The sequence below is a fragment of the Petaurus breviceps genome, unplaced genomic scaffold, assembly GCF_028583685.1.
Source record: "Petaurus breviceps papuanus isolate PSGF00001 unplaced genomic scaffold, PetGlider_PUasm1.0 189, whole genome shotgun sequence".
Lineage (NCBI taxonomy): Eukaryota > Metazoa > Chordata > Mammalia > Diprotodontia > Petauridae > Petaurus > Petaurus breviceps.
The window spans coordinates 21,116,892-21,131,301 of NW_027185809.1; the positions used below are offsets into that span (position 1 = coordinate 21,116,892).

Below are 14,410 nucleotides of genomic sequence, written 5' to 3' on the forward strand. Positions count from 1 at the left end.
GGAGGGAAGATGGGGGGAGGGGCAGTCAGAAGCAAAACCCTTTTAAGGAGGGACAGAGTGAAAGGAGAGAAAGAACAGAATAAACTGGGGGTAAATAGAATGGAGGGAAATATAGTTAGCAATATTAACTGTAAAAAAAATTTAAACAAGTTTCTCTCATAAAGGGATCATTTCTCAAACATGTAGAAAACTGAGTCAGATTTATAAAAGTAAAAGTCATTCCCCAAATGATAAATTGTCAAAACATATAAGTTTTTAGATGAAGTAATCAAAGCTATCTATAGACATAGGAAAAAATGCTCTAATTCACTATTTATTAGAGAAATTAAAATTGAAATAATTCTCATACCTATTAGATTGGGTAATAGGACAGAAAAAGAAAATGACAAATGTTGGAGGGTATGTAGGAAAAATGATATATTAATGCACTATTGGCAAAACTTTGAACTGATTCAACCATTCTGTTAAGCAATTTGGAACTATGTCCAAAAATGATCAGCTGTGAATGACTTAGCTACTCTCAGCAATACAAGAATCCAAGACAACTCTGAAGGAGTTTTGATGAAAAATGCCATCCATTCTCAAAAAGAAAGAAATGATGGTGCCTGAAAACAGATTGAAGCATATTTTTTTTACTTTGTTTATTTCTCGAGTTTTTTTTGAGGGGGGGGGTTTCTATTTTTTCCTTCATAACATGACTAACATGGAAATATTTTGCATGACTATACGTGTTTAACCTATATTGAATAGCTTGCCTTCTCAATGAGGGGAATGGCAGGAGGAATGAAGAGAATTTGGAACTCAAAGTTTTAAAAATTAATGTTAAAAATTGTTTTTACATGTAACTGAGGGAAAATAAAATGCTACATTAATTGCTCCTCCCCCCAAAAAAGAATAATAATTGTAAGGCTTTTCTCTATAGAGCAAGAACTAAAGAAAAAATGTTCAGCAGACACCTGAGGTCTACTAAAATCTTTTTAATTATGTTTCTTTTTGATAGAAACGATGGTAAATCATTCATTAGGGAAATACAAACATATGTAAATGTGTATATGTGTGTATATACATACACTTTTTTTTTCCTGTAGCACAAAGAAATGACTTAAAATTGATAACTTGAGTAAGCAACAAGATCGTGAAATAGAAATTTTCTCTGAATCCCACTATCTCTCAGACTTCTCCAAAACAGAAATGATGTGCCAAAGATAAAGTAATTTTAGATGTTTCCATGCTATAGGATGCCAAGAATCCAAAAGAAAATAAAAAATCCAGGAACTGACAATCACTGATCCTGAGTACACTGGGACACTTTTTTGTTGCCCTGTTCCCATGCTGCCGGCAGCAAAGCCACACTAGCAGACTCAAAGATACAACAGAGAGGCACTACACTCTCTTCTTTCCAGTATTATAGAGACCCCAGCTCCAGGCTATAGAAATTTTATTAGCCCTTAACAGCCAGCTTGATCATATCCTTTCAGGATCAAAAATCCTGCCAGGGGCTACAATCTGAAAGCATAAGTGCTGCAAAGCTCTGAGGTCAAAGAAAAGCAGGTTTTGAACCTCCCAGAGAAGCTGGTAAGAGAAAGACTGTGACAGGTTAACAGGACAGACATAGTGGGTGGGGGAACAGTGTAGCACTCTACCAACCTTGAGGGAAAGATTACATCATTCAACTGGTACAAGTTCTGACCATACAAAAGTCATTTGGGGAAAAGACTTAAAACTGGCGAGTGGTGTATTACACTGTGTAGGAGAAGGCTTTTATGCTAGGGATCCAGTCCCCAGAAAAACCACAATCAGAACAAAAGGAGTCAGGATATGAATAAGGAAAATAAGGTGGGAGAGGAAGAAGACTGAAGGTGCCAAAGATTTCAGGAGGAAGAAATCTCAAAGACCTTGAACATAAACATATAGACCAACAGGAAAAAAAAACAGCAACAAGAAAAGGAAATATGGCCTCCATATTTAGTAAACAATTTCAGGCCTCCGAATAAATATGGCAAAACAAAGGAAAATGATTCAATATGTGATGAAACAAGACCCTGTGGAATTTGAGAGGACATGGGGCCATAACACACTCTTCTTGAGATGTTTAAAAGAGAAATGAGAATTATGAGAGCAGAATTTATGTCTTGCAAAGAGAAAATAATGAATAAAATAAAATTTTGAATTGCAATAGCAAGCTTCACCAAAGGAAAAAAGAAAGGACAATATATTGGGAATGCAAATACAGAAGTGAAGAACAATCTGGAACCAAGAACATTAAAATAAATATGCTTACTCTACAAGCAAAATTATGGATCTCAAAGACAGGATATGTAGAAATAACTTCAGGAACATAAATTTCCCAGAATAACATGACAATAGGAGAAAAAAACGCAATATCATAATAAAAAAGAACTTCCCAGAATTTTTGAAGAAAATAAAATTCCAATTGAAAGAATTCACAGATCACCTTCAGAAAGAAAGGCTATTTCAACTCCAGAGTGGTTAAATTTACCTATTCAATTTAGAAACAACAGATTCTGCAAGTCATCAGGAGAAAGACCTTCAAATACAAAGGAAAGACTATTTTGCACCCACTAGAAAAAGGAGGAGGCAATGTAATATGTTCTGAAGGGCACTGGAGCTCAGAATGCAGCCAAGGATGACCTATGCTGCACATCTGAGCTTAATTATACAGGACAAAAGATGGATGTTCAATAATAAAGAAGAGTTTGAAACATTTTTAGAAAGAAACCAAAATTGGAGAGATTATTTGCTTCTCAAATACCTCAAACAACACAAATGCAAGAGGACAAAATAAATTTAGACAACGGCAACAGAGTGAAAACAGAGAGGCTAGCACTAATTCTTTAGGTGTGTGTACAAGGAGGAGAAAGGATTTAAGGCAGAAATCTGGTAGAGGTCATATTGAAGAGGCAGACAATACATCATAGACAGAACCTGGCAACACTTTGTCTTCAAATGAATGCTTCTTTTGTGGGACCACATTATAACATGGAAAAGTACATGAAAGGTGCGAGGGAAACAGGAAGATAAAGAGTGAGTGATGCTCCAGGATCAAATCAAGGACTAGCAATGAGCAACTTCACAAAAATAAAATTGTTAATAAACAGAACTAAATGAAGTGGAGGAGAGGAAAGGAGATTAATTTGACTAACAGGGGAAAAGAAGAGGTAGGGGGAAATAAATAACTAGATAAAAGTAGGAGAAGGTAAATAATTTTTAAAAAACATGAAAAGAAAGGAGTAACAAAGAGAATAAGGGATCAAGGTGAGAAGAAGAGAACCAGTGGGTACAGGACCACCTTTAAAAGATCGAAGTAAAGTAACTGAAGGAACATAATACTGTATTTACAGCAGAAAGGGGGCAAAAATCATAAAATGAAAAATTTCAAATTTTAGAGACAGAAGAAAATGTAAGCCTAACTCATACCTTTGAATTTGAAGGATTAAGCGATACAACAAAATGAAAAAGAATGACAGACTGTTTTTTTTAATACCTACAATCTCTTTCTTACAAGAAAGAAATAAAACAATACATTAAAATACAAGAAATACATTAAATAAAATACATTAAAAAACAAATACAGACACAAAATGAAGGTATGGGGGGAGGCAGGGAAAGTTACTCCATATCAACTGAATAAAAAAGCAAGAGTTGTCATCATCAAAGCAAAAACAAAAATTCAAAAAATAAAAAGAAATAAACAAGAAAACCATGTTGTACCTAAAGAAACCATCGTCAACAACTTAATTATCAATAATAAACATACTTAAAGGTTCGAAATGTTTTACCATCTAAATTCATTAAAAAACATTATCTGAGCTTTATGGAGACATAGACAGTAACATAATAGAAACAGAAGACTTAAGTATCCTTCTATCAGTTTTGGAGAAAGAATTTCTGAATGAATTTCTGCAGAAACTACAGTTGAAAGAGAAGACTATAATGATTTCTCCACACTACATGGAACTTTTAGCAAAAGATGGCCATTTACTAGAGCACAAAAATATTGAAAAAAAATGTAAAAAAGCAGAGAGAGTTGATACATCCTTTATATACCATTTTATATTAAGAATAGAAATTGGTTCAAAGACCATAGACAAAAGATACAGAATCAAATGAAGACTTCAGAAAGAAATCATAAATAATGAGTGGGTCAAATAAAAAATCATAGAAACAATGAATAACTATGTAAAAGAAAATTGCAATGATGAAACAACATCCAAAAGTAACATCTGGTGATTAATAATTTTTTTAATTTTCTAAATTTATTATTTATAATTTTTTTTAATTTTGAGTTCCAAATTCTTTCCCTCTCTTCAACCCCTCCCTCACTCAGTGAAAAAAGAAATCAAATTGATAGCTATTATACATCTGAAATCATGCAAAACACATTTCCATATTAACCACATCACCAAAAATGTAAGACAAATAAAGTGATAAATATATGTGTGTGTGTGTGTGTGTGTGTGTATTTCAATTTGCAGTCAGAGTTCATCAGTTCTCTCTGGAGGTAGATAGTAATTTTTATCATGAGTTCTTCTATATTGTCTTGCATCATTTTATGGATCAGAGTAGCTAATTCTTTCAGTCAGTCATCATCCCAATATTGCTATTGCTGTATACAATGATCTCTTGGTTCTTCTCACTTCACTTTGGATCAGTTCATATAAGTCATCCCAGGTTTTTCTGAAACCATCCCCTTCATCCTTTCTTATAGCACAATAATGCTCTGTCAAAATATACCACAACTTGTTCAGCCATTGAGCAATTGAGGAACATTCCCTCGATTTCCAATTCTTTGCTGCCACAAAAAGAGTTGCTATAATTTTATGTGTGTTTAGAAGTTCATTTCCGTTTTCTCTTTGTAATATAGATATAGTAGTGGTATGGCTGGGTCAAAGAGTATTCACAATTTTATATAGTTCTTTGGGCATAGTTACAAACTGTTCTCCAGAATGGTTGGGGAGTTCACAATTCCACCAACAATTTATTAGTATACCTATTTTCACACATCCACTCTGGCATTTGTCATGTCCAGTAGGTGTGAGATGGTACCTCAGAGTTTCCTTAGTATGTATTTCTCTAAATCAATAGTGATTTAGAATATGTTTGTGTGATTATAAATAGTTTAAATTTCTTTTCCTGAAAACTATCTGCTTGAATTTCTTGACCATTTATCAATTGGGGAATGGCTCTTATTTTTATAAATTTGGCCATTTCCCTACAAATTTGAGAAATGAGGTTTTTATCAGAGAAGTCTGCTATAAAAAATGTTTATATTGTTTCATTGTGTATGGTGCTTTTTAATTCATTTTAAATTTAAATGCTAAAACTTAAATACACAATAAGAAAAGAAAAAGAATAAACTTAAATACTAAAACATAAATACAAAATAAGAAAAAATCACTGCCATGTGCACAGCAGAATGTAAGAGAGGATTCAAAATATCCAGCAATAAATTTCCCTTTCAAGAAAGCCCATATAATAAATTACTACACATTGTATTCTGTGCTGTCCATCTTTTCTTTCCTTCCTTGTTAGTTTTCTTTTGTTCTCTGCTATGCGCTTTTTAATTTGTTCTTTTTTTCCACCTTCTTCCTCTCCCCCAAGAATCTGCTACAATTAAGATATATATTATTCATGTATGTATATGTGTGAACGTGTGTACATAAAGAGAGATATATATGTATGTATAAACATGTATGCATGCACATAAACACATCCATGTACATATACTTAAATATCTATATTCATACTCATATATAGAAATATACATTCATATGCATTTATGTAAGACCACACTATAGTTGTTTGTCCCGTTCATCTGAGGGTGCATAATATGTTCCTTCATTGGTCCAGATCTTTCCATATTTTTCTTTTTTTCTTAAAAAAAATCACAAAACTTTTTTTATACATTAATGTTGAGGGTTGGACTAGAGCTTAAGAAAAAAGAAAGGAAAGGAAAACATTCTACGATACAGAAACCTGTACAGAAAAGAGAAGGGGAAGAAGACAGGTTAGGAGGAAGTAAAAAAGATAAGAGGAACACACACACAAGATTAAGGAAGGTAGGCTGAGCAGCCTAGGATTAAGGTTCTTGGCTAGTCACCTGCTTCATGTAGGTTTCCAGTAGGTATTTTTTAAAGGCTGTAGGGTTTGTCCAGAGTTCAGCAGCATTTGTGTTCAATGGGTTCTCAATTCTGGGTTCTCCCAGCAGACTCTGGATAGATAGCAAGATGATCCTGACATCATACAGAGCTGACCACTTGTCCTTGAGGATGTCTAAAAAGATATTGCCTTGGGTGTCCACATTAGGATGGTAACAGGGTGAGGCAGACTTCGCAATAGGAGCATTATGTGGGTAGCCACTTGGGGAATTCCAGGGAGAGATTGTACCTTAAGTTTTCATATGCTGTCCCAACTGGCCCATGGGTGAACCCAACCTGCTTGAAAAGATTGTCTGACTTTGGGAAGGCAGAAATTCATTTGTGTCCAGACATCATTAGGGTCATAAATTCCTGCTATAACCTCTTGCCCATGGACCTGTGGGCACTGCCGTCCCCAGATTCAACCACTTTACAAGCAGTGGAGGCAGCACTGGCATCAGCAGAGCCACAATTCTGCAAGGCCTTGGGGGACCAGAAATAAAGGAAAGAGAAATTCTCAGCCAGCAACTGCCCATATTTTTCTAAGCCCAACAACTCCTCGTTTCCTATACCACAGCAATATTCCAATCTTATACTGACTGGTTATTTTTAAGTCTCTAAAACAACATTGATTAATGTTGCCTGTAGTTTCCCTTTTTTTTCTCTTTTGATTAGATCTATTTTAGTTTTTAACTTTTTCTGAGATCATGATTACTACTCCTGTTTTCCCCCAAATAAATTCTACCCATGATCTTCATTTTATGTCTGTGTATTATCTCCCATTTCCTATCCCTGTTTCAGCAGAACTAGCTTGGAGATGTTTACATTTCACAGGGACCAAATTTCGATCTTCTCCTGTTGTCCCAGGAGAGCCACTATCTGCCCCACATTTTGTTACTTTTACCACCCTATGTTTTTCCTGAGGCACTATTTTGTCTTGTTTGTAGGGGAAAATTCAGAGAACTTAGAATTCTCTGACCTACTCTGCCATCTTCCCAGAATCCTCTCAATGCTACGTTTATTAAAATGTCATTTCCCTGATTATTTCTCTTAAATAAGTCTATTTTTCCTTTTGGAAACGACTAACAAAATTGATTAACCCTTTGCTAATTTCATTAAAAAGAAGAGAATAGGGGCGGCTTGGTGGCACAGTGAGTACAGCGCCGACCCTGCGGTCAGGAGGACCTGGGTTCAGATCCATCCTCAGACACTTCACACACACACACACACACACACACACACACACACACACACACACACTCACAAAATTAGCCATGTGACCTTGGTCAAGTCACTTAACCCCAATTGCCCTATCCTCTACCCTCCAAACAGCAAAAAAGAGAAAAGAATAGAAAATCAAATCAATAAATTAGTAAATGAGCAAGGTGAAAGCATTATCAAAACCAATAGAAATAAAAAGAATAATTAGAACATATGCAGTTATATACTAACAAAACCGTGAACACAAAAGATATAGAGACATGCTTTCAAAAATGCAAAATACCCAAACTATAAGAACACAAGATAGAGGACTTAAATAACCCAATCTTAGAAAAGGAAATCAATCTAGCTGTAGAGGGACTACTAAAGCAAAAAAAAACCCTCCTGAATCCTATGGATTCACAGGAGAATTTTATCAAACTTTTAAAGAACAGTAAACATAGAACACAAATGATCCCAAAAATCGAGAAAAAAAAGCAACCTAAAAGAAACTTTTCATGAGACAAATATAGTCCTAATACCTAAGCCAATGAAAGACAAAACATAGAAAGAACACTATAAGTCAACAACATTAATGAACACCAATTCAAACATTTTAAGCAAAATCTTCTCATATTACAGTGATTTATCCAGTAAGTTATTAATTATGATAATTCTTATTAATAAATATTAATTATTATTAATAATATGATATATTATTTCTCATGATGAAGTGGGATTTACACGAGGGATGCAAGGACTGTTCAACATTAGGAAAAGAATCACTATAATTAATCATATTAAAAACAAAACATCCGCAGCTACATTATTATCTAAATAGATATAGAAAAAGTCTTTAACAAAGTATGATACTTTTTTATGCTGAAAACCCTCCAAAGTATAAGCATAGAGTAAGCCTTTGTTGAATTCATAAAATAGAATCTATCTAAAATCAAAAGCAAGTATCATTTGCGGGGGGTGGGAGGGATACACTAGAACCTTTTCCAAATAAATATAGGAGTGAAACAAGTATACTCAGTCTCCACACTATTATTTAATATAGTCCAGGAATGCTAGCAATAATAAGACAAGAGAAAGGAATAAGGAATAAAGATTGATAAAGAGGAGATAAAACTGTTTGATGGTGATATAATGATTTACTTGGGAAATGCCAAGGAGTCAGCAAAGATACTAAGACAAAAAAACAAACAAACTAATTGAACTATTAAAACAATAACTTCAACAAATTCAACAAAGTTGCAGGCTATAAAATAAATACTCAGAAATCAACAGCATTTCTATATAATATTAAAAAAAAATAAGAAGCAATAGTAGAAAGGGAAATACCATTCCTAATAATTACAAAATTTCTGGGGCTAACCCTCCCAAAGTACACAAAAACACTTGTAAAGCTCTCAGTATAAAAATAAAGAGCAACCTAAATAGCTGGAAGAATATTCAATATTCATGGCTAGGCTGTGTCAATATACTAAAAATGACAATACCACCAAAATTAATTTACACTTTTAATGCTCTGCCAATCAAATTACCAAAGGGCTACTTTATAGAACCAGATAAAATACTAACAAAATTATTTGGAAAAACAAAAGATCTAAAATATCAAGGAAAATGATGAAAAGAAGTAAGGACAAAGTGACACACTTCAAACTATATTATAAAGCATGAGTCATCAAAGCTATCTCTGTGGTTAAAGAATGGAGTGGTAGATCAATGGAACAAGCTTCAGGAGGAAAATTCAGAAACAATAGAATTCAATAACCTAGTGTTTGATAAAGTGGAAAACATGTTACCTAGGGGGAAATTTCCTATTTGGTAAAAAAAATCTGCTGGGAAAACTGAAAAGTAGTCCAGCAGAAATTAGTCTTTTACCAACATTTACACCACACTCCACAATACATTCTAAGTGGATATGTGACCTTATTATTAAAGAGTTACTAGAGAAATAGATCATATACCTCTATAGCTATGGATAGTAGATGTATTCTTAACTAAACAAGAGAAAGAGGTAATTTTAAAAAATAAAATAGATAACTTTAATTACTTGAAACTGGAATTTTTTGCAAAGACAACATTAATATATCCAGAAAGAGAATGGAAGTCAAAAAAATGGGGGAGGGGAGCAGCAGGAAATTTTTGTTTCAGATTTCTCTGATAAGGGTTTGGTATTATACAAAAAATGTAATATATTTGCAACTATGGTCATTCCCCCAATAGAAAAATGTTTAAAGGATATTAACAATTCTCAAAAGAATTTCAAGGCACTCAACAGCCACATGAAAGAATGTTCCAAATCACTAATAATAAGAGAATGTAAATCAAAACAATTCAAGGATTCACCTCATAACCTGCAAATTGGCAAAAAAAAAAAAAGACAAAAATGGAAACAGTTAATTTTGGAGAGGTTGTAGGAAGATAGGCACTCTAATACATTGTTTATGGAGCTATGAAATGGTATATCGGTTTTGGAAAGCAATTTCGAATTATGCAAATAAAGTAACTAAAATGTCCATACCCTTTGAACCAGAAACTTCATTACTGGGTTTGTATGACAAGAAGGCCATCAATAAGGGAAAACAAAAGTCCCCTTATACACCAAAATATTTATAGCAACCCTTTTTGTGATAGCTAAGAATTGAAAACAGAGTACATGTCCATCAACTGGGGAATGGCCAAACAAATTGTGGCACAGGAGTGTAAAAAATGATGTGTGTGATTAATACAGACGAAAATGATAAGATCTTTATGAACTGATGAAGACTGAAATAAACAGAGCCAAGAAAACAATATGCCCTATAACTGTATCAATGTAAATGGAAAGAATAACCACACAACAAAAATTAAAAAGTAAATTAAACAAAATTATAATGATAAAGTGGGACTCAAATGAAGGGACATGAAAAGACATCCATTGTGGATTTGGGAGGTCCATAGGTGTTACACATTACATGTGTTCTTGAACTTTTTAAATGAATCAGTAAGTTGTACTGACTTTTATTTTCCTCTCAAAAATTCTATTTGTCATATGGAATTGCTCTCAGGAAGCAGAAGACAAAGGGATACAGGGGATACTACTGGTGATTGTAGCAGCAAGCACCCCAGCGTCCCCTGGGTGGCTGCCAACACAGATTCTTGGATCTGTTTTGATAAAGGAAAGCAACTTAAAATGGGTTAACAAGCTTACTTTAATCAGTCAAATATGTATCGTTTACCTAGTTCAGGGGAAAAAGGTCAGCACCCCAAACTTCAGAATATACAGACAGAATTATCAAGACAGAAACAGATCAAGTAGACAGCTTTCCAAACTGTCTAACCATTACATCCATACCAAATCAACATCTGGGTTTTTCAAAGTGGGGGAGAGGCGCTCTCAACAACCAGCTTCCCAGAGTTTCATCTGATCAAATCATAGAGCACTTCTCAAAGTCAGCCCCAAAACAAAGCTACACATCAGGGCTTATACAGCTTTCTCCTGGCTCAGAGAATGTAACAACCTTATTGACTCACTGGCCAATCAAAAAGTATCTACTGAAAAACAAGCCTCCCACCCCAGGCTCCAGGTGCACTTTAGCCTAGGGGCAGGGAAGATCTTAAAAAATTACATTCCCATTACAGTGATGTAAGGAACAGAAAATATCAAGAAAATCTTTTGAAAATTTATAACTTGCCTCTGGGCTTCAGGCTGAGGAAGTGTCAGTGCAATAACTTTCTTCAAAGCCAGGGTTGCTAAAGGATGTCTCTATCTCCAGGCTTCCTGTGACGTACACCAAGACTATGAGTCAAGATGGCTTCATTTCTACTGGTTCTCTGCTCTCCAAAATCTCTACTCTCAGACATAGTCCTTGAATTCACAGAAACATGATCATCTTCACCATAAGAGACATCATCTAGATAGCTTGGTTGATTTAATCCATCCAAGTCTAAATCTGAAATAAGAAGATAATTTCAAAAGTATTAAAGATTTGTTCTGTGGCAGCTAGGTGGCACAATGAATAGAGCACCAGCCCTGGAGTCAGGAGGATCTGAGTTCAAATCCAGCCTCAGACACTTAGCACTTAGTAGCCATGTGACCTTGAGCAAGTCATTTAACCCCAATTGCCCTGCCTTCCCCCCTCCAAAAAGCAAAAAAAAAGATTTGTTCTATTTCTTTTGATACATTGTTTATCCAGTAGAAGTTAGCAATGATGTTGACAAATACCATAGATCTCTTTAGCCCAGATCTTACCAATGACACCTATATATCACCAAATTTGATAATGGGAAAATGAGTGATTTGTCAACACTAAAAATACTCTAGCTTCAAGGAGTAAATTTAACTCTCCAATGGAAATTATTCATCAAAAATCTAAAATAAGATTTCTCAGTGTAGTAGAGAAGTCCCAATTCCATCACAAAGACCCCTATTATGGCATATGTCCCACCAAGGCGTAATTTTATCCGACACTGTGAGTATGGAGAATAAATGCTTATTTTAAACTACTAGAAATACAGAAAAACTATTCTTTGGGTGATGCCAGAGACTAACAAACTATCCCTCTTTTCATATACTCAAGTTACCCATAAGAAGAAATATAAAGAGTTAGTGAAATAATTTAGGCAGGAGGTAAAAAAGGCCCCTGATTAGAAAATCCCTCACCTTCAATTCACTCTTCTATAATATGTCTCAATTTCTACTTAAGTCCATTACTAGACTCCTACTTTCTACCAGTATCAAGTCCAGACCCCACTATTAGGGTTTTCATAGGCCATCAAGTTCTTACTCCATCTTACCTATCCAACATTATTTCTCTCTGCTCCAGAACTGCACCAACAAACTAGCCATGATTATCCTCAATCTTTGTTAATGTTGTTCTTCTAAACCCTCTCCTCTTCCTAAATGCCTTAGTACCAGAAATGTTACCATCATCCTTCCAAACACCACACTTGCAACCTAGGGATAATCCTTGATTCCTCACTTTCACCTCCCAAATCTAATTAGTTGTTAAGTCCTGTCATTTCTACCTTTATAACTTTTCTAGTGTGTTCCCTTCTCTTTTCTAACACTGCAACTACTCTGGTACAAACCCTTATCACTATGTGCCTGAATTATTACTATAGCCTGGTTGGTCTCCCTATCCTTCTTCAATAAAGGCTTCATTTCTCAAACATATAGAAAATTGAATCAAATTTTTAAGAATACAAGCCATTCTCCTATTGATAGATGGTCAAGGATATGAACAGGAAGCTTTCAGAAGAAGAAATCAAAGCTATCTGTAATCACATGGGGAAAAAAACATTTTAAACCACTATTGATTAGAGAAATGTAAATCAAAACAACGTTGAAGCACCATCTCTGTGGTGCCAGTGCAATATTTACAGCACTGACCATGACTATAACTATTCTTGCATGATGCTTAATCACAAAATATAACAAGCTCTCCATATATGAGACAGAATCAAAACATTTATTCAGACACCATAAAACCAAATCCCAATACCAAGAAACCGAATCCATCATAGCAACATAGAAATTAATGCAGGGAAGGTCTTCAAATTGCACTACACTTACAAAGGGGCAGGGAAGATCTTAAAATTCCCATTACCATTATAATCTCACACCTATATGATTTCCTAACATTACAGAAAAGAAAAATAATAAATGTTGGAAAGGATTTGGGAAAATAGGTACACTAATGCGCCTTTGGTAGAGTTATGAAATAGTTCAAACATTCTGGAGCACAATTTGGAATTATGCCCAAAGCACTTTACAAAACTTTTACCCAGCAATACTGCTACTACATCTGTAACCCAAAGAGATCAAAGAAAAAGGACCTCTATATACAAAAAAAATTTAGAGGCTCTTTTTGTAGTGGTAAAGAACTGGAAATTGAGATGATGCCCATCAATCAAAGAATGACTGAACAAGTTGAGATAGAATACTATTGTGCTATGAAAAATGATGAGGAGAACAGTTTTAGAAAACCTGGAAAGGATTATATGAACTGATGCAAAGTGAGATGGTCTGAACCAGGAGATCAATGTACACAGTAACAGCAATGTTGTATGGTGATCAACTATGAATGACAGCTATTCTCAGCAATACAATGATTCAAGACAATTCCAAAGGACTTAGGATGAAAAATTCTGTCCAGTGAAAGAACTGATGATATCTGAATGAAGACTGAAATAAAACATACTTTTTAATATTTTGTTTATTTTTCTTGGGGGGTTTTGTCTGTGTTTTCTTTTGCAACATATCTAATATAGAAATTTTTGCATGACTGCATATGTATAATCTATATCAAATTGATTGTCTTATCAAGGAGAGGAGAAGAGGAGGGAGGGAAAGCATTTAGAATTCAAAATTTTAAGAAAACAAATGTTAAAAAATAATTTACACATAAAGCAGAAAAAAATCTAATTAAGAAACTAAAATAAAGTGACAGGGGACAAAATTTTTCATAACATGATCACTTCCTACCTTTTGAGACTTTTTCATATTCTCCACATACTCTTGTGATCCAGTGACACTGGCCTTATTATTCTTCATACATGTTTATTGTTAATGTATTTTTGCTTAATGGGAAGATCTTTCTCATCCATTAATAGACCCATGTGACCTGCTTGAGTTACATGGAAGCCTGAGTCACATGAGTCTGGGGTGGGAGGAGCTTGCTAAACAGGTAGAACAGGGAGGGATAGAATAGGAAGGGTGGAACAGGAAGAGGTAGATCTAGAGCAGAGCCCAGAGGAAGTTGGTTAGAGTAGTTAGAGCTAAGGTAGAGAAAGGAAGCAGGCAGAAAGCTGTGTGTGTTGTTTGTGGGAAGGCCCTAGCAGGGGGAAAGGTTGAGAATGGCAGAGTGTTCTACATTGTTATTGTATATAGATTTCTTTATTGCTATGATGGATTTGGCTTTCTGATGTTGGGATTTGTCTTTCTGCTGTTTGAATAAATGTTTTGGTTCTGTTTTTGTAATAGTAATGGCATTTAAAGATTCCCCTGTATTGGCTTGGTTTTTGGTTTGATTGTGTTAAAACCCAGAGCTTGTTAATCC

The 14,410-nt window shown here is 34.6% G+C and overlaps 1 protein-coding gene across 1 annotated transcript in view; it reads right to left on the bottom strand.

The window, feature by feature from the left end:
- SYT16 (synaptotagmin 16) overlaps positions 1 to 14,410 on the bottom strand; it is a 141,145-nt gene that overhangs the window by 38,467 nt on the left and 88,268 nt on the right. Inside the window, exons 3-5 of the mRNA XM_069091731.1 lie at positions 11,142 to 11,302; positions 6,541 to 6,641; positions 6,122 to 6,380 (exon numbers count right to left, since the gene is read on the bottom strand). Of these exons, the coding sequence (XP_068947832.1) occupies positions 6,122 to 6,380; positions 6,541 to 6,641; positions 11,142 to 11,302 (521 nt within the window). The remainder of the gene's footprint in view (positions 1 to 6,121; positions 6,381 to 6,540; positions 6,642 to 11,141; positions 11,303 to 14,410) is intronic.